Genomic DNA, 21,190 nt, shown 5'->3' with positions numbered 1-21,190 from the left:
AACATTTAGGACCTACTTCATGGTAAAGCTAATCTTAAACATTAGGAAAATGCAATTTTTTGCAATATTTTACTTTTAAGCAAGTTGTACTTTTAAGAGTTGCAGAAAAACAAGTGGCCTTGCTCTACATTAACTCTTTCTGAAATATTGCATAAATTCATTAAAACAGAAGCTATTTGTTTTCACAGTAGCAAGGAGATTGTGAAGTCTTAATGTGCGGAGATACTTCGTAGTTCTGAATGTGTGAAGGTGGTATGTATGATAAAGGCAGCTTTGCTCAGAGTGTGTAGGCACATCTGACAGTGGACCAAATCCTATCCAATTTTCCAGTGCCAGTAAATCTGTGCCAATGGGGCATGCACTGCATCCTGTGGTGGGAAGGTGGTCACAGAGGCCTCCTCAAGGTATGGGAACATTTGTTTCCTTACATCAGGGCTGCGTTGTGGCTGCACCGGTGCTGGAAAGTTGGATAGGATTGGACTCTGTATCTCCAGTAGTAGGTTTTGCAGTCTTTTGTAGTTCCTCAGATATCTTCACAATCTGTTTAATTCTCTCATAATTAGAGATAACAGCAGGGCAAAAGAGGTTCCTGTGTTGACTTGAACAATGACTGTCAACACTTTCAGCTCTGTTCAACCTAATGCATTGGACCTGTGTTCCATGTCTGTAACAAAAATTGTCTGGGGGCTGGAAACTCACTGGCCATCTTACGCGATCTTACTTTTTTGGAACTGAGCTCCTCTAAACAGATCTATTAGGAATGTCTCCAGGATACTCCTGCAATAATGGTGAACTTGATTGCTGTAAGCATGCCAAGGACCAGTTCCTTACCAAAACACGTTCATTGATTCTTTGCGATCCCAAGCAAAAGTTTATGGCTAAGGACTGACAAAGCAGTGACCACAATATAGCAACTAGCCTACTTTTGGGAAGTTTTAATAGAACAAAATGGAAACATGAATTACTGATAAAGTCATTAACCTCTTAACTAGATAAGGTCACTTGACTGTTGGTTTTTGTTGGACATATCTTACTTCTCTTTTTGGTTTGATTTTTTGAGTACATCAAGAGTGTTTTCTCTCATCCCTCCTGGGATGAGGAGCTGGAGAGAGTTTGCCTCCTGTTGTGTAGATATTTTGCCCAGAACTTGAAAGAGGTTCCTTAAGAGCGAAGCCCTTATTGGTCCTGGAGGCTAAGAGATCACACCCTTTGTGACCTCATTTTTCTCTTTTAAAAGATTTTCTCAATTCATTGTTGACAGGGCAGGACAGCCAAATTGTGATGTGACTTTCACTTACCATAGCAATAGTCATAGTGACAGACTTGTTTATGCAAATAACCAGCATTCCCCAGTCTAGAAGCCGCTGTTAGTAGCTGTTTGTATCTGGCTTTGATCTATAATAGTTGGCTTCACCTCTTTGGAAGTTCTGTTTGTTGTCTCCCTGTGTTTTCTAGGTCTCCGCTCTAAAATTCTTAGCTTGCTTTATGGTAGAGTGACAATATGTTGGAGTTTTGGAAGAGCTCAAAAGGAGGCAATTCAGATTCACCATTGCTTTTGGGGGGGGGATATCTGTGCTCTCACTATAATAACCCCTGTGTATGTGAATAACTGAAGGCTGCACTCCTAAGCATACCTACCAGGACTAAACTTGATGTAGCTTACTCCTGGTTAAACATGTGAGGGTGTGCCCTAAGAGGCATTCTTAAGTGATAGGTTTGGATTGCTTATCAAGATGCCACAACATTGTCAGTCTCGTGTCCTTTTTTTCTGGACTCATTGGGATGCCTGTGAAGCCAAGCCTTGCTTCCTGAACACAGCAAACAGGCTGATGTATTTGCAGGGGTGAAATGGCAGAGAATAGCAGACTAAGCTTACCTAGAGTCAAGGCAGGCATTTCAGATTGACCAAGGACACTTTAAACCACCACATTGTGGTGTTCTCCATGCCTGCTTCTCCCCCCTCCAAAAAAAAAACTAGCTTACCTCTATCCAAATTTCCTGTAATATTACTGTGTGTCCTGGCTCTGCCTCAGGCAAGGTACTTTCTTATCATCTATTTATCACCTTCTAGTCACTAGAAAACTTGCTGAGCTGATGGTGCTGGCTCTATTACCCCCACCACTGAACACTGACACTGTTGCGTCTCTTGTCATAGAGAATTTGCATTTCCACCAAGTTCACGTCCACAAGCACTGCTCACTTTTCTGTGACATTCTCAAGGGACCTCTGCATACAGTCTTGCTCTAAAGGTGACCACAGTGGGCGTGCTTGCAAAGTTGGAAAAAAAAATTCAGCATTTCTTGATACCATTAAAATGTCTTTTGGCTCTAGTGATTGGGCACCTAAGGTTTCCCTATCCTTTATTATCTACAGGAGCTGGAAAGTAGCCAGATTCACACTGTAGGTTAAGAATTCTGCACAGAACTGTACTGAATTGACAGGGTGCAGTTGGAGAGGAGTCCTAGTGCAATGCTCTGTTGTATGTTCTGCAAGTTGTGATGCATCTTGGGTACCTGTCTGTCTTGCCTATGGAGTAACTTTTCCTTGTCCTTTTTGTTCTTTCTCCCTGCCACTTGCAAGGTGAGCGGATCTTGGGCTATGCTGAAGAACCCTGTTATCTCTGGTTTGTCATGGAATACTGTGAAGGGGGAGATCTGAACCAGTACATTCTCTCGCGCAGACCAGACCCAGCCACCAATAAAAGTTTTATGCTTCAGCTGACAAGTGCCATTGCCTTCCTTCACAAGAACCACATTGTGCACAGGGACCTGAAGCCAGACAACATCCTGATCACGGAGAAATCTGGTGCTCCTATTCTGAAGGTGGCAGATTTTGGCCTCAGCAAGGTATGTGCCGGCTTGACTGCTCGAGGCAAGGACGGGGGGAATGATAACAAAAATGTGAATGTGAACAAATACTGGCTGTCATCTGCCTGCGGCTCAGATTTCTACATGGCTCCCGAGGTCTGGGAGGGACACTACACTGCCAAGGCAGACATCTTTGCCCTGGGCATCATCATCTGGGCAATGATTGAGAGGATAACATTCATTGATGCTGAGACCAAGAAAGAGCTGCTGGGAACCTACATCAAGCAGGGAACTGAGATTGTACCCGTCGGGGAGGCGCTGCTAGAAAATCCAAAGATGGAGTTGCACATCCCACAGAAACGCAGGACTTCCATGTCTGAGGGAATCAAGCAGCTCTTGAAAGACATGTTGGCTGCTAACCCACAGGACCGACCAGATGCCTTTGAGCTTGAATCCAGGATGGACCAGGTTACTTGTGCTGCTTAAACTCAGGTCAAAGCATTTGCGTGCTTTGAAAATTGGGGTAAGCGCTTTGTGGTTTTTCTTCTACTAAAAGCACAACTTAGTGGGGCAGTAGAGGCCTGTATTTTAAGCTTCACAGTGCTATTTACTTTTCCCTTGGTAGAACTTTTATGTCCCTTGCCCAGTAGTTCCCAAACTGGGGGCCATGGCTCCTTGGGGAGCCACGGAATTCTCACTAAAAACCAGCTGCCCTATACAGTATATAGGACTATAGCCCTAACAGGGAGGCTAGTGACCCAGTAGATCACAAGAGCTGCCTGTTGAAAAAGTTTGAGAACTACCGCCCTTGCCTAATTCTTTCCTTAACTTTAAATAACAGTTCGTCAGAAAGCTTAAAACAGTATTCTAATGCTGATCATGTTTTGCTTTATACTTGTTTAGAAAAATGTGGCCAAAGGAGGAGATGATAGAGGCTTATTAAACTATGCATGACATGGGGAAAAAAGGTAGAGAAGTGTGTCTTCTCCCTCTTCTCTCCATACTAGAACTAGGGGTCATCCCCTTACTAGAACTCTGGGTCACCTCATAAGATTGATTGGCAGAAAGCACCGGACATGAAAAATAAAAGTGTTTCACGTGAGGTGTAATTCAACTGAGATGTGGCGATAGTTTGAAAAGTGGTTTAAACAAATTCATGGAGAACTGGTCTCTCCCTTACCTTTTGTACCCTGCTTTTGGGCTTGTCAGAGATCAGTTATCTATAGTGGTCAACCAGAACACTGGACTCTGTTCCAGCTGAGCTCTAGTGCTATGTCAGTTAGTAGAGCTGTTCATACAGTAGCTCCCTTCATTTCTAGCTGAACAAGCCAGATGGTGTACATACTGAATGACATGAAAGGAAAGCATATTGAACTACCAAAAAGCAGGTCCTTGTTCTTGGGATGCCATAAAGGGGTAAGGCATACTTCAGTTTGTCAGCCACATGTGTTGTGGTTGTATCTCTTCCTTACATGTTGTTTTTCATTCTGCAACTGTGGATTTGATGCCAGGCTCCTGTGCCAAGAGGGTTTTTTCTTGGAGCAGGTTGTTGCTCTTGGAAGCTTCATTCTCCTTGTATCCCATTAATGTTGTAGAGCCCCAAAAGAAGTAGTGAGTTCCCAAAAAATATTTTTGTGAGAATGAAGTGCAAGTTGAGGGAGAACCTGTGATGTATAGGGCCTTAAGGACTTGCCTACTGAGCCATTTTTGGTGCTCCATGTGTTTTCTTTTACTCCCACATAGAACAGATGTAGTATAAAGCTATGAACTGAGACTTCCACAGTTTGAATCACATCTCTGCCATGACCTCGCTGGATGGGTTTATGCAAGCAATTCCCTCTCAGCCCACCCCATCTGCAATATGAGGCTAACACATACCTTATAAGTAGAGGTGTGGATTTTTTGGTACAGTGAAATAATAATGCATAACACTGCTTTCTGCACTTCTCATTTTTGTGTCTAAAAACATAAAAAACCAAAATCTGCAAACAAATAAAACTGGTTTCTAACACCTCTACATATTGGTCACTTTGGACTGGACTGAGGACATGGGTAATGACTGAGGTGCATGGGTAATGACTGTGGTTACATCTGCTGACACTATACCCCCTATATGACACACCTAGTACATTTATAAAGTGATGATAATTTATAAATGTGTGCCCTTGGAATAAAACACATAACACCACTTTCTGCACTTCTTATTTTTGTCACAAAAAAAAAAAAATCACACCTCTACTTATAAGATTATTAAAAGAATTGTAGCAAGATAATTCGTGTGAAGGACTTCGAAAGCGCTGTACAAATACTAAGTAGTATTAAGCCAGGATAGCTAAATGGAAGCTCCATGTTCAAATAACAAATGGTGGGGAAAGGGAACTATTGCCTTCCTACCCTGCTGCTTCTAGGCTTCCCAGAGGTACATGGCTTGCTGCTATGGAAAACAGGACACTGGACTAGAGGAACCTTTGGTCTGATCCCATAGGGCTCTTGGATAACTGCTTCCAGACTTTTGGGGCAGAGAGAGAAGTGACTTGTGGCCATTGTTTGCTGTACAATAAGTTCAGCCTTTAGGCTTGCCTGCCTTGCTCTGTTTCACGTTTACCTAGTTCAGAACAGTAAGCAGGTGGATTTTCTCATTACTGAATTGAGCATTTTAAGTTCAAAATTGTGAATAGTAAACCTAAAAACTGGACCTTCTTCAGTCCTTCATCTAATGTTGTAGAACCATTTTTGGGGGGGGGGGGCTTGTACAGTTTATCCATGCAACTGTTCGTGCTGGAGATCTGTTGCCTCCCCAGTGGACTTCTTTGTAGATGTTTCCCTGTTTCTTGGCTTCACCAATATGGAATGTAGTTGGTCTTGTTCTGTTTCCTGTTCCCAGGCCTGAGCAAGGGCCGTCCTGCTCTTGCTGTGAGGTGCATGCACGCACAGGCAAGTTACCCTTCTCGGCTACTGCAGCAAGCAGACAGGAACCCCTTGCAGAGAAGGAACTAGCTTGTAGAATAGCTATCCCTCACTGAGCCATAATGCCTGGCTGAAGGAAGTTTGGTTCTCTCCATCTGCTTCGTACACCAGATCTGAAACAAGGCAATAATGGAAATCTAATTTCTGGAGTTAGAAATTACTCCTATTCAGGGATTGCCTGCAAAACACTTACGCACTTGAACCTGTTGCAAAACCATTACAAACAGAATCTGTTACTAAGGTTTGCACACAGCCAAAGAGCTTGGCTGAAAATGTTGGAAAATGGTGGTAGTTTTCAAGGGACCTTCCAAAATGCTATTATAGTAGCTGAATGCTGTGGCTGACAAAGTGATAGGTGCCTAGTGAGCCCATTAATTTTCCATTCCACAAAAGCAGCATAACTCCAACCAGTATTTATTTGCAGAACGTTAAGGGTAGAATTTAAGAACATAAGGACAGCCTTGCTGGATCAGGCCATAGGCCCATCTAGTCCAGCTTCCTGTATCTCACAGCAGCCCACCAAATGCCCCAGGGAGCACACTAGATAACAAGAGATCTGCGTCCTGGTGCCCTCCTTTGCATCTGGCATTCTGACATAGCCCATTTCTAAAATCAGGAGGTTGCACGTACACATCATGGCTTGTAACCCATAATGGATTTTTCCTCCAGAAATTGGTCCAATCCCCTTTTAAAGGCATCTAGGCCTTTAAAAAAGAAAAACAGGCATGAAAAGCAACTCTTGCTTCTTGCCAAGTAGCAACATGAGTAGTAGCTACTCAAATTCGAGTAGCTGAAGGATAGAGGTAACAAAGAGAGACTAGGAAATGCCTGCAGAACTTGTGGCATGCTGGATTGGGTTGTGTGAACTGCCCTAGAAGTTTGGTAACTTGAAGTTTTGGTAACCTGTATACAAATGTCTGATAGTTTAAAAAAAAAATTTAATGATCTCTGCACATTACCCACATGGGTAATTTGCACATTACCCGCACATCCACCAGCTAATGCAGTCTTATCAATTACATATTGTTAGAGTCCTGTGAAGTTCTTAGAAATCTTTCTATTTCTGCAATCTCAGAAAAAAGAGGGTTATTGAACATCATAAGGCCCTTATGATGTTCAATAACCCTCTTTTTTCTGAGATTGCAGAAATAGAAAGATTTCTAAGGACTTCACAGGACTCTAACAATATGTAATTGATAAGACTGCATTAGCTGGTGGATGTGTGGGCATAAACTGGTGTACGACTGTTGAATTGTTTTTCCAGGAGTGATTCTCTTGTAGCTCCATGTGCTAGAATAACCTTCCTGGATAGAGCCAGATGAGAATCATTATGAAAGGTGCTCTGGCAGCCTTGGGTTCTGATTTCCTGCAGCTGTTGGGACTACCTTACCCTCCAGCATGCATTCCAGGAGTTAAATAAAAGATGATGTGCACCAGTTTGGAATGTTCTTAGATAAGAGTGTTATGAGGGATGTTTCCTAGCAGCGACTGTTGGCTTCTGGAAAATCCAGTTGCAAATGGTTGCTCTTCAAAAATGAACTTATCTGCAACATAATGTATCTGTCTTGTTACTCAGCCTGACCATTGGCCCAGCACTGTCTGTGTTTAGCTGACAGGTTTCCACACAGATTTTCTATACTAACTGGTTTGCCTCTTTAGTATAGAGGGGCCAACAAGTTGATCTGCGACACTAACTACAAAGTATGCGCTACTCCCCCGAGCTGTGGCCCTTTCTGGTATTTAGCCTGAAACCTGGGAGCTGATTCAACAGTACTGTAATTAACCAGGAAGAATCTTGGTTGTGGTGAATAACTCAATGAAAACATTGTGAGACGCTGTGAAGAAAGCAAACTCTATCCTAGGTAGAATTAAGAGTACTGACAGACTTCCTGCATGCACATCTATAGTGCACTGAGACTACAGTACTGTGGGCAGTGCTGCTCTCCACATTTCAGAAAGGATAATATAGTGCTAGACGAGCAACCAAAATTATCTGGAGATGAGAAGGGCTTCCCCTATGATAAAAGGCTGGAGGGGTATGTAAAAGAGACCTGTAAATTATGCCTAGTATAAATAATAGATGGAGAAACCTCTCACTCTCCTTACACTAGAACCCAGGGTTATCAGTTGAAAGTTGATTGGCAGGAGATTTGAGGCAAAGGAAGCATTTTGCATAGCATGTGACATACTTACGGAATTCATTGTCAACCAGATGTGGTGATGGTGATTGATCATTGTTCTTCAACCTTGGAGCCTCGAACCCAATGGGGTCACAAAGCCTCAGTTGTAGGGTTGCTGCAACTTACAGGAATGAAAATGGTTTTAAGTCCTCTGAACTAGAGCACCACCAGGTTAAAGGGGGAGGCATCTGGTGTATCCCTTCACGTACCAGGAGATGTGTCTCAGTCCTGCTCAGGTTCTTGGCAATTGTGCTAAAATAGCTTTCTCTAGTGCCAGGCTTCATGCTGAGTTTTTCTGATTGCAGTGAACAGTGCTGGGAGGGGTGGAGAGTGGGCAGCAATGGGGGTAGCGCTGGGCGGATAGGGTTCTGAGTAGGGGAGCAGGATCGACAGTGAGTCCCCAGTCTCATACTTGATTGCGGTTGTGGCATGAAAAGGGTTGAAGACCACTGACCTAGATGGCTTTAAAAGGGGATTAGGCAAACTCATAGAGTACTAACCTAGCAATGGCTACTAGTAATGAGGGCTAAAGTCCCTCTACAAACTGTTGTCGGGTTTAGAGGCAGTGTGCCCAGGAGCACCAACTGCGGGGACCAATAGTAGGAGGGAGTGGTTTCCCTTTGTGTCCCATTTTTTGCCTCCATAGAAGCATCTGGTTGGCCACTGTGGGAAATGGAATACTGGGCTAGGTGGACCTTAGGCCTGGTCAGGTCCTTCTTATTGACATAGCCTTTACATGTCGGAAGAAAACTTCCCCTCAAATGTCCCTCTAATGGCTTTTGGTGTAGAACATCAAAATAAAACAAAAATTATCCTCTGTCTACAAGACTTAAGAGAAGCTTATGTCTACCCTAAAGAGTTCAGGTAGAAAGACAGAGGTGGTGTATAGCATAGCAAAAAAGTGTGTTGAAAATCCTATGGAAAGCCCTGAATCCTCCGATCCAAAGCTGTTTCTTCATTCTGATGGTGCCCTTCAGTCAACAGATACTTTTTTCCCCCAGGGTAGAAGATACAGCAGCCTCCTTTTGGAGTTTGCCGGAGTGTCCCCATGACAGTGTTTCAGGTGGCCACTGTGGTATTGAAGACTGAAATGTATCCAGTGTCTCTTGGCTGGTACCGCATCTTTCCATGCTTTGAAGCCCAGTGTAAAGAGTGTGTTGGGCATTCAAGATGGCTGCCACAGTGAGGTAGTGCTACACAGCACTACCTGTGCTGTGCCCCACAGTGAGCTTGTGGGGGTTTCACATGGAAACCCCCACAACCATTTGCAAAGGTCCTGATTTCTCCATCCAATATCTTCTTCATCTTTCTCCCCCCTCCCCCGAGCAGTCTGTTTCTTGCCATCTGTGATCACTCATGCTCTACTAACATGATGCTGCTGAGTTGCATAACCAGGCTGTGCCCTCTGGGGAAAATCCGTCCTGCACATCTCTTCAAAATTGTAAATCCAAGTGTAATAAATGCTGTGAGGGGACAGACCTACCCTCTAGCTATTTATTTCAAGCTGCCTCTTCAAGCACTCTTTGGTCTCCCATCTCACCCCCAGCTAGGGACTGAGCCAGTGGTGAACCCCCATCAAAAGAACAGCTGCAGTAGAAGAGGCTGCTGCTTACATAATCGACATGGACGTGCCACATTGACCGTCCCTGTGTTTGCTTCTGAGCAAAGTGCCAGTCTTGCACGCATGGAAGAGGCTCGTGTGTTGTTTGAGTGCTCTGGCTCCCAGATGGGCAATGTTTTCTAACACAGGCAGAATTCTTGGGAGGATGCGTTGCAGTGGCCTTCTGTTTCTTGCAGGTGCAGAGTTTGCTTGCTGTGATTCTGTTGACAGAATCCTGTCTACTTTCATATAGTCTGAACCACAGGCATAAATTTGCCTTATGTTGCATAAGATTGTGTGATTAGTTTAGCCAAATCCATTCCACTCTGACTGGCAGCAGCTCTGCAGGACCATCTCTGTGCAAGGCTTGTACTCCATCACTGAGCTGCATACCCCATCCATGATGTGTGATGATCAAGTAATGAATAGGAAGTTGACTTCCGATGCAAGATGGCAGATTGGTCAGAGCAGACACAAGCACAACCAGCCAATCTGTAGTCCATATGCAATTAATCTATATTACAATTAGTCTATATGCAAAATGAAATATGCGTGTTTTGTATAATCCTTATTTCCTGGACAAGGACTGAGGTGATAACAGATGCGAATAGACTTGGGAAGAGAGAAAAATAAAAGTCCTGCAAGCCCCTTCCCCAAATTCTTTTTTAAGCTTTCAAGATATGGCTTTCTGTGGTGGGGGGATCATAGCAGTGCCAAACAGACACAGACCAGTGCATTTAAATACAAATAGAAGCTACTGAAGCAATGTCATCAATGTGAGAGCCTCTGTATTTCTTCAGACAGTGTCTTAGTCAGAAATTTACCTGCTGTTTCTGCCCCTGTCTCAGTGGATTCCATAAAATCGATTGTCTACTCTGTTGAACAATGTTCTAATTACAGCAGACCCAGCTGAACCCTTCTCTTCAGGGGCCAATTTTATCTTTATCTAGCTCCAGTTTCAGAAGCACCCTTGCCAAATCCAACAAGAAAATTAGAGCCTGAGAAAATCCATTGCTAATTGTCACATGTTCTAATGATTGTTTTCCAGTTAAGGTGTCCTTCAACTAATTGGGAGTTCCACTGGAGGTTTTGTCCCATGAAGCTCAGCTACTGAACCTGAATGCTAAAGCAAGAGCTAACCCAAACCTACCTCCCCTTGAGACCTCAGTGTATTGTGTCAGGGAAGAGAGGCAAGGGGCAGGAGGTATGAACCCAGTAATTGACTTTAATGCCTGTTTGTGTTTCTAGCCAGGCTGCAAGGGTCTGAAGGCCTCCATGGTGATGGCAAAGCTTGTCTTTTTCTGTGATTTAAAAAGGAAAGGGACTCTTTCCATTTAGCAACCTGGAATTGTGCACTTTTACAACTACTGAAATCTAGGATTGTGAAATGAAAAATGCGACTACATTTGGTGGCCATAGTCCACTGAAGGCCAGTCTGCATGTTTCAGAACAATGAGAATTCATGTAGTAAACACAAGTGGTCAAAAATCATATACCATAAAACGAAACAAAAAAAGCAGTGAAACCAATGACTACAGATCTAGGGATGGGTGGATGGAAGACATAGGATAAAATAGATATCTTGGCAGCAAAGTGCTCTTAAAATAAAGTGCAGCTATAAAAGGATATTTACCCCAGCATGGAGTCTTTCCAGTGGCTATTGCTGGTATCTTTTTTTACATTCTTTTTCAGAATATGAACTCTCTGGGGACTGGGAATCCTTTTATTTAGCTATGTAAACCACTTTGTGAACTGCTTTCTGTTGAAAAGTGGTATATAAATATTAATAGTAACAAACTAATATTTGTATATTGATTTTCACTTGCATTCACAAAGCAGTAATTGTAGTGAAATGAATGAAGAGATGAGGTTTGCTGTCTGAGAAGTGCTAAAAAGCTAAAAGCAAAAACAATTGTGTGTAATGCCTGATGATCAACAACTATCCTGCTGGCTTTCTTGCTGAGCATCAGTCTGTTCTCTCCCCCATATCCTACTCACTATAAACTGCTTCTCAAACACTCTCCACTAAGGGCCTGGTAATTTTTTATTCATTCCACTGGAAATATACTAAAAATGCCTCTGCAGCTTGCCCTTTCTCCACTCAGAAGTGGGTTCTGATATTTCCCAATTCTCATCTAATAGCTCTTCAGGTAAAATAGTGCCCCCCCCCCCACAGCTCCAGTGTCATAGGCAGGTTTTTCATTTTTTCTCATTCACCCAGATGCAGGAGCTGCATGTATGTCCCAGCACAATTAAACAAGAATTTATTTTCGCCACCCACTGAAAACAAACAACGGAGTGCAACCTTTCCCTCCCACAAAAGCTACCTGCTCCAAGTTTTTGTGGCAACCCAGCCCTTCAAAGGAGTTCAATTCCTTGGAGAGTTCTCTTCTCTTGCCCCCCCCTTTTCTTTGGAGAAAACAACACTGAGGGAATGGATGCAAAATCTGACTTTTCCCCCTCCCTTTCTGGAGTGGGAAACTTTTGCACAGATCCCTGTTCCCACCCAGCAGTGCAGAAGTGCCCATCCACAAGCCTTGCTGCTGAGTTGCATGTCGCTTTTAACGGAAGTGTGTGACACACACCCCTTGCTTCAGTGTTGTGTGTTTTCTTTGGTGTGCACATTTGGAATGGGAGTGGAGTAGGGGAGATTCGGATTGCCCAACAACACTGAGGTGGAAAGGAGAGGAGGAGACCCAAACCTTCCACCTACTTGTACATCCGGGAGGGAGCAGGCAGGTGAAGGAATGAAGGGAGCAAGTAGAACTGGAACTGTGCAGGGCAAGTTGTGTGGCACTGATGCGTCATTTTGGATAAGGCTTTGTACAACTTGTGCTCTAGTTGTACACATGGAAGCTAGTGTTTGAGTAACCCCACCAGGTAAAAGACTGACACTGAAACATTGGAAGGGTAAGTACCTTCCTGGTACAACCCAGTGGGTTGAAAATCTTTTAATATTGTGAGCATTTGAGTGTATCAATGACACCTACAAATGGACAAATTTGTGGATATTTGGAAACCATTTTTAGGGTGTATGCAGAGTGCTGTAATGTCTGGATTCAGATATTGTAATGTAAATTTATAAACATAAGTTGCTATACCATAAGTTAGTGTAACTTTTCTTATTGATCTTTGTAATATTATTGTAATGTGTGCATGTATACAACTTTTTTCTTTTCTTTTTTTTAATTGTTTTCTTTCACTAATAAATGGTGAAAGAATAACCCTACTTGGTTTTGGCATCCAAGAAGTGCTTTTATCAGGTCTAGTTGCTTGAACCATAGAAATTCAAAGGATTTGGAGACACGCAGAAATCAGTATTTTATAATTGCTTTTCTTTCTTTCAGGATTTCTTACTGGGGACCTACAGTCTGCTTATGTGCACAGAGGAGAGCTGAGAATGGTCCAGTCTGAACATCAAGATCTCTGGCAACGTGAAGTTCTGAGATTTTTTTTTTTAATTACATGAGACATAAGGGCAGGGACTGACATAACTCATTTTATTATGAGGCTGTTAGCATAATAAAATTTGCATTTTCCCCTTATCTACCTTATGCCATTCAGCTTCGCTGATCAGCAAAATCTGTGCAGGTACTTCTGGAGAATTTCCTCTAACATAAACAACATATTGAAAAAAATCTACAGAGCATTTTTTTCTGCTGCTAGCTATGGGAGTTCTGAACTAAGATGTGCATTAGACATTCTTAGTGCTGTTTAGCAGGGAGAGGTTCAGTGAGGACTTTCGGGCCTATGGCTAAATACAGTTTGTCTCATCTGGTGACTGATGCTCAGCCTCTAGAGTAGGAAACAAAAAGCAAGAACCACCAGTCCAAATTGTGGTCAGAAGTGGGGTAGACACTGTTCTCCCTGTCCCCTTTAAGAGTGTTCTTCACCAGTGGAACTTGGCAGCAAGAAGCATGATGCTTATTAAAGCAGGAAACTACCCTCAGGGTGGCCAGATAATTGATAGCTGTGTGATAATTATAAGAGGGACGAAATTGTGGTGATGTACCAAATTTCACAAGTCAAGAACACAGTGGCATGTGGATGAAAGGTGGCGGCAGCAGCAGTTTTCTGCATGCAGGTTACCTGTTTGCGCCTCAGAGCTTGCACCTGCCAAGGGCAGGTGGCCAATTTGGTGTTATAACTCAAGAGACCAAGAGTTTGAAACAAGCTGATCCCTTGATATGGGGCTCCCTTAATTTGGCTGTGTTTTCAGCTTTGAAGTTGCTTTGGGATTCTTTTGGTAGATCTTACCTAGAGCTGTAAATGGGAATATAAAGCACACTTCCTTCCTTGTTCCTAGGGTTTGTTGTACATTCTGGGAAAAATCTGTCCTCGCATATTAGGCCCTCTCGCTACAGTCACCGGATTTAAAACACTCTTGCTGAGCTAAATATCCACTTTCTAGTTGGCTGCCTGGCATTGCACTGTTCCCATAATAGATCTAGCTGACCTCTTCCAAATGTGAGTAGATTTTGACACTAAGCTTGCCATTTCCCCTTTGGGAAGATTCTGCTCTTATACTTTTCAGTTGATTTTGGTTCTTACAACTACAGAGATGCGGCGGCAGCTTCCTTGCACCACCCAGACTTGTGGTGAAAGAAGCTGCAGGATCGAGGTCACACAGTGGAGTCAGCAGTTTAGCGGTGATCCTCTTGCAGGGTTACCCGCAAACCTTCTCACAACCACTGAAACTGGGAGCTATACCCAGTGTTTGTGAGTTCTGGAAGAGATACTGTGTTGTGCATTGTCGTTCTTTGAAGCCTCCCCCCCCCCCATCCTATGTGAGCCAGGAAAGAAGGCTGTGCCTTATTCCTAGAGTGCTGCTCTTTACCTCTGTCCCCACCTGTTGTGACATGCTTCTGTGGGATATGGGCAGCTACAACCAAATGTACATAAACGTGCTTCTTCCCTGGATGGTGACTTGTGACTAAGAAGCCTTGTTTGTGGCTTTCCAAGTCTACCATCCTCTTGGGTCTTGTTCTGGGAATGTTGTCTGGATTTTCTCACATCAATAATTTTGTGTGGAACTTTACCTCCTTCTTCTCCTCCCTCCCCCCCAAAAAATAGTGGTGATGGATCCAAGTTCTAGAGGAAAATTGGAAGGATTTGTTACAAAGAGGCCTCAGTTCTTTGCCTGCAATAAACTTAGGCATAGGCTGTAACTTCCTTGCTCTCCCAGCCATCGCTTCTTCAATGGCCCCTCAGCAGTGCCCTTGAACTGTCAGGTATTCACTTCTAGTGACTAGAAGCTTCCAAGGGACTCAGGTTCCCTTTGTTCCTCCTGCCCAGGAATAAATTTTAACCAGATTTGGCAATTGGATCCAGAGGGCTCCAGGTAGGTGAACATACCTTGAAGTGGTCAAATTCTCATAACCACCATGTCTGGCTGAGCAATTTGTCTGAATGGCTGCTGTTCCACAGAGCCATGTTAATAACCACAACAGGAATCTTTCAAACAACAAAGAGGATGTGCAGATAGAGAGGAAAAAATCTTCCAAACTGATTCATAGAAGAGTTGCTTTGAACTTGCAGCTCAATTGACTGGCAATTTGAAACCGTTTCTCTAGAGAAGACTTCATCCTAGTGATGGCAGATGGTGTGGGCATAACATAGAAGGCTGCAGAAGGGAGAGTATTGAGGGTTTCTGCCTCCCTCTGATCAGAGGGATTGGGACACTGGAGTCAGCCAAGAATTGACACCACCCCTGAAGTCAGGGTGACCTTTGCATTAGGCTGCAGCACAGAACCTGCATTTCTGTGACATGCTGTGGCACAGCCAATGTAGAGCCATTCCATGTGTGTTTGGTGTGTGTTCCTTCCTCCTCACTGGAGCACAAAGTAAGAACCCTTTTGCCAACATTTCCAGGGTGTTTCTCAGAAGCCCTAACAGAGTAACCTTTTTCACTTCTGCACTTCATGGGGAGCTCTGAAGCTGAGTGACCCAGTCCCTGTAAAGAGCACTGCAGGCCAGCACATTCTCAGCTGAGCTCATCCTGGTCATTGCCAACATCACCACTTTTCCTCCCCCACCCTTGCCCCATATGTTCATATTGCTGTTAGACATGTACTTCTGTGGTGGTAACTAGACCATAGTGCCTTACTGGAAGCATGAAGGATTTTTGCTGGGGCAACGTTTAGCTAAGGAAGGAGAGTTGCTTTTCTTTTTCTTTTTTAATTCCAGTGTTGTTCTAAATGTTGCCTTCTCCTCGGTCCTTTCTCTTGCTTGGGATAGCTTTCTTTCTGGTGGCCCTCAGGATATTGCTAAGCTCTTTGGAAGTAACCTAGATCGTCTTCTCTGCTTGCTATATCTAGTCCACCACACGTTTTAAGCACGACAGCATCTAAACAGGGAACTGACACAGTCTCTTTTAAGGAGCATACACACTGGTCTCTCTGAAGGCAACTTCTGCCTGACCTGCTTCCTCATTGCCTGGCTGCCAGCTCATTTTGGGTTGTGTGACTATATTGTGGTCTTTCAGGCAATAGGAAATGGTTCTGGCTGAGATTTGTGGGGTCCCAGGGATCCCAACTATCCTACCCAGTGTTTACATGAGTGTTTCCCAATTCTACTTGATTTGGGGGAACAAGACCCCTTTTAGCCTGGAAGCATTTGGAGTAGAAATGGTTTACACGTTGCTGAGCAATATCTCTGACATTCTGTGGCACGAAGTTCTGGGGGGTTTTTGGCTGACTGACATGGAGGTTGTGTTGAATTGTTTACATCTCTCTTTGCTGTTTACAATTGGTCACATTGGCTGGAACTCACCAAACTTCTTCTCTGGAGCAGGGACTGGAAGACAATTGGATGAATTTCATTTATGGCTTCAGCCCATTTCAAAGCCTTCCCCCACTTCTTTCTTTGTTTGAATTCTTGTGAGAGAGTCCAGCATCAAAACTGGTGTATCATACCAGCTGGACCCATCTCTGAACAACGTTCTCCAGCAGTCCTGCTTTGAAGGATAACGGCCTGTCCCTTTTTGCTGTGTATCTGTCCCGCAACAGAGGGCACAGTCTAGTTTTCCTCTCTCAACCTAGTTTCTGGTGCTCTGCCCATACTTGACTTGTGGTAACTAGTGACAGCCCTGCACATTCTCTTCAGCATTGGGGAAGGCTCTGAGGCTGGAAAGGGGTGGGTGGCCCATGCACAGCCTCCATGGTGCGGCCCTGAGATGGAGGACTCCCCTTCAAAGAGAGAATTGGAACTATGCAGCTGTATTCTCACCACTTGGTTCCCTGCTAGCAGTTTTTACTCTCTGCAAGCAGCTACGTGTAGCATTTGTAAGATCTGGGACTGCCATCTCCTGAGGTTTCTTGGACATGGTGCTAATGTTGGAAAACTGGGACGTGGAACTCTAGGTTCTAAAGCCACTGTCACTAGAAACTACTCCAGCACTTATCAAACTCATGCTGAGAAGAGATGGGTCTGTATTTTCTTAGAAGAGCTTTTACTGGCAGCAGAGCTTTCCATTGAGCCCTGAGGTGCCTGACTGGCTAGTGGCAGGTGGCAGTGATGGCCACAGTTAGTTTCTATGATGTGGGTGTACTTCTATTATGAGGACTCTTAGACATGTGCCTGTGTAAGGGAGGTCAACTGCACTGGGTCAGGATTGAGTGCTGCTGATGCAGCATAGCCTGATGTGGCTGGCAACTCAGGAGTTGCTTGCTGATTTCAGGTGCCATTATGTGCCCTAGTTGAGCCCCTTCAGGCCTGACAGCGCTGATGGCGCAACAGCAGAGCAAATGGCAAGGAAGGTCAAAGTCACACTTCCATTTTGAGAAGCAAATCTTGCAGGTCAGCCCACTCCTAGTCAGGTGTGTCTGCTATCCCAGAAAGTTCTACCCCTTGGCTATACCTTCAATATCTTCCTAAACCTGGTGCATCCCCTCAATGACAGTGGTTCTTTTCCTTAAGGCTTAGTCACCTCAGGATCGCAGTCTGCATATCGGACACCTCCAAACACTGCCAGAGTTTTTGACGAGCAATAACCTTTCTTTTCTAGTGAGAGAGAATACATCTCTGTGAATTTCTTGTAATGTTTTTTTTTTCCCCTTAACATACATATGCAGTTGTCTAATCTGGGTTTAAACCCCATTGTGACATCCTTCACTACATGTTGCAGTTAGACTCCCCACCACCATGATTCCTGTGAAGATAAATGAGAAATAGAGGCTAACAGTTGAGAAGGCACAGTGCCTGGAACTGGCTTCCTCGCCTTTTTTGTTGATGCCCGAACAGTTGCTCTGTGAAACTCAGACCATGTCTTCTGCCTGCCCTGTTTATCTAGCTTTCCTGATGCAAGCAGCAGTTTTCCACTGACTGGAATTATGTGGCTGTGGCAATGCGCTGTCTTGAACTACGGGGTTGCTTTTGTACCAGACATTAATTCACAGAATGGCTGTGCTTGGTGAGTGAGATGAAAAAGCCACCTTGCTTCCCTTTGCCACTTCACATGGAAGTTTCTGTGCTGATTGTCTTTGCAGTTGCGAGACAAGCCAAACAGAAAAGGAAGCTAGTTCTCCTTGAGACGGTCAGTCAGTGGAGACACTTATGACAGAATGCTCTTCCCACACAAAAAGGAATTCCCTCAACACAGAAAATTGGTATGGTGGGAAGAAAACAAGGTTAAAAGCTCTGTTCCTTGATTATCTGATTTTTTTTTAAAGCAGGGAGTGTGGGGGTTATGTTTTGTACGTGTGTAGGAGAGCATTCTATCATGTGAGCACTTGCCTGCAGTCTGAAGTGGAACAGCCCACACACAGGCTCACCATTTCTGGATGTGGCAGGGCACAGCCTCCACCCAAACCTTCCTCTCTGGTTTCATTTGGTCCAATTTCTCTTTAGGTTCACTTCACTGGGGGTCTGTTTGGCCATGGGATTCTTGCACTCAGTTGGAGGTTAATGGGGAAAGGCTTAAACCCAAACTCCAGCACACAGTTTCCATTGTTGGTCTTTTAAAAAAATATGCGTATATATCTTTGCACAGAAGCTGGTAATCTTGGACCTGTGTGTGAACAACTTCATGTTGTTGTGTTTAACTACTTGGTTTACTTGGATTGGTGTGCGACATTGTATTTAAATTCTTGAACACTGTGGAAACCCTGATTGTGTATGAATGACAGCAGCTTTGTAAATTAAAGAAACGTTTGTGTGAATAAACTAGCGGATGGGGTAAAAGCCATACCCAGTTTTAAAATGAAGCATCTTTTGCCTTTTGTCTTCAGGGGTTCTGTCTTGGACAATGCTCTGGGGTGGGGGTTACTTGATCAGCACAGTGCTTGGAATGTCCTCTCATTCTTGACCACTGGGGCTGGGTTTTGTTTTCCACAGAGGACACAATTTAGAGGTCTTGTATTAATAATGCAGCAGCCTCCAGAGATATGAAGTAAAAATGGGGGGGGGGAGGGTGATAAGTGCATGCAGCAGCCCATACACTTTGCCGGGCCGCGTCCTGGGGGCTGGCTTTTGGTGCTTGGATTCCTTGTCCAGTTTCAGCTGTCCTCCATAGGATCCAGGGAGCACCCATCAGAGGAGGAACCTTCTCCAAACAAGGCCACTAGTAGATAAGGCGGATGCAGGACAGCGGGTGTTTCCCAGAGCTAATTCAAGGAAGGGAGGAGGCTGTTCTGCAGAAACATGCAGCAATCAAAGACTCGCTGCTTCAAGAACAAAACCCAGCTGTGACTTTTTCTCTGCCACTCAGATCGATATGGCATTATTTGCGGATAAGAAAAGGCATTGCTGAGCTTCTCTGTACTCCACAGCAAGACCAGCCAGTACAGAAGTTGGTACTGGGCACAGAAACCAGCATTGGGAGAATCTGATTTTTTTTTTTAATATGTAAAACAAATTCCTGGACCTTGCAATTGAAAACTCAGGCGATAGATACCTTGTGGCATTGCAAAAATGAGAGACAAGGTGGCGCAGAAGTTCTGAACGCCTCTCAGAGCCTTTACTCCCTGTTGGAAAGGCAAAAGTACGTCATTACCCAAGTCCCAGAATTTCCTGATCCTTGATAAAGGCTTGTATGCCTGGGCAGAGAAGTGCACAGGGCTGGTTTGGCTTCCTTTCTCTTAGGAGGTTGGCAGGCCCCATCCAGCCCAATGAACCTTTCAGATCAACCTCTAAGGTGTCTCCCTTTGCCATTCCTCTATTCTCTGCCTACCTCCAGGTGATCTGGGCCCTGTTTCCAAATGGCACAGCTTGAAACAGCAGCACCAGTGGCAACGAGGAGCAGTGACTGCCCACAAAAAGTAGCTATCCCTCAGCAGGCAGGGAAGGGTGAGCCTGGCCTGCATGACCATTTACCTGAACAACAGGGGCAAGGTCTAGTTATTCTTGGTACATTTTGTCTTGGGCCTTTCTGTCAAAGAACACAAGGAGTTGGCAACCCAAAATCATGACCCACTGTCTAATGAACACGGTATGAAAGGGAAAAGAGGAGGAAGAGGGAAATGCAGAAGTGTAAGTTACATCATTTTACATAATATGGGGCAGAGAGAACCCTGAGGCATTAAGGTTGAATCTCACAATCATTTTATTCATGGTTATCAACTCAAGTTAACTAAACAAATTTGGGAGTGTTGAGTGGGCCTTTGGGAAAACTCCAGCATGTATCCAGATTTTGACACACAACACCTTGTAAAATTCACAACAGAAGCATGTACTTCACAAGGCTCATTCTGATGGCCCAAGTTCCCAAGTCAAGCAAATTGCCTTAAGTACGACATGGTCAGAGCAGCTTTTAAACTGATCCCTGGGGGAAGGCCGACAGGAGCCGAGGGGCATCCGGTTCGGGACTCCTCATCCCTATGGGATGAGGATGGGGAGGTTAGAGAACAACAAGACAAAGGCAGGGTAGGAGAAGAAATTGGGAAAGGTAGGGAGATGGGATGTGATAGACAGTTTGGCACAATGAGAGGATGCGGGGACAAAGGAGCGAATAAGCAGCCCATCCTGGGGCATTCCGTGTATAAATGCTTTTATGCGAATGCCCGAAGTCTACGAGCAAAGGTGGGAGAACTGGAATGTCTGGTGACAAGGGAAAATATTGACATAGTGGGCATAACGGAAACCTGGTGGAATGCGGAGAATCAGTGGGATACCGCAATCCCGGGCTATAAACTCTACAGGAGGGACAGGCAGGGGCGTGTTGGAGGTGGGGTGGCCCTTTATGTTAAGGAAGGGATAGAATCCAGCAAAGTAGAGATTGAAGGTGGGTCCGACTCCACCGTAGAATCTCTGTGGGTTAAATTACCAGGCTTGAGCAGCGATGTAATACTGGGGGTGTGCTATCGTCCTCCAGACCAGAAATCTGATGGGGACCTTGAAATGAGGAAACAGATCAGGGAGGTGACAAGGAAGGACAGGGTTGTAATCATGGGGGACTTCAATTATCCTCATATTGACTGGGTCAATTTGTGTTCTGGTCACGATAAGGAAACCGGATTTCTTGACGTGCTAAATGACTGTGGCTTAGATCAGCTAGTCACGGAGCCCACCAGAGGACAGGTGACTCTGGATTTAATTTTGTGCGGTACGCAGGACCTGGTTAGAGATGTAAACGTTACTGAGCCATTGGGGAACAGTGATCATGCTGCGATCCGTTTTGACGTGCACGTTGGGGGAAGAAT

The 21,190-nt window shown here is 44.4% G+C and overlaps 1 protein-coding gene across 1 annotated transcript in view; it reads left to right on the top strand.

Moving 5' to 3' along the window:
* Positions 1-18,753, top strand: part of STK35 (serine/threonine kinase 35) — a 30,199-nt gene extending 11,446 nt beyond the window's left edge. The window contains exons 3-4 of the mRNA XM_066625882.1: positions 2,581-3,330; positions 12,902-18,753. Coding sequence (XP_066481979.1) covers positions 2,581-3,293 — 713 coding nt within the window. The 3' untranslated portion in view covers positions 3,294-3,330; positions 12,902-18,753. The remainder of the gene's footprint in view (positions 1-2,580; positions 3,331-12,901) is intronic.
* Positions 18,754-21,190: the final 2,437 nt, after the last annotated feature.

Source organism: Tiliqua scincoides, chromosome 4, assembly GCF_035046505.1.
Source record: "Tiliqua scincoides isolate rTilSci1 chromosome 4, rTilSci1.hap2, whole genome shotgun sequence".
In the NCBI taxonomy this organism is placed as follows: domain Eukaryota; kingdom Metazoa; phylum Chordata; class Lepidosauria; order Squamata; family Scincidae; genus Tiliqua; species Tiliqua scincoides.
Note: the sequence above shows the minus strand (reverse complement) of the source record. Positions and strands in the feature narration are given on the sequence as shown.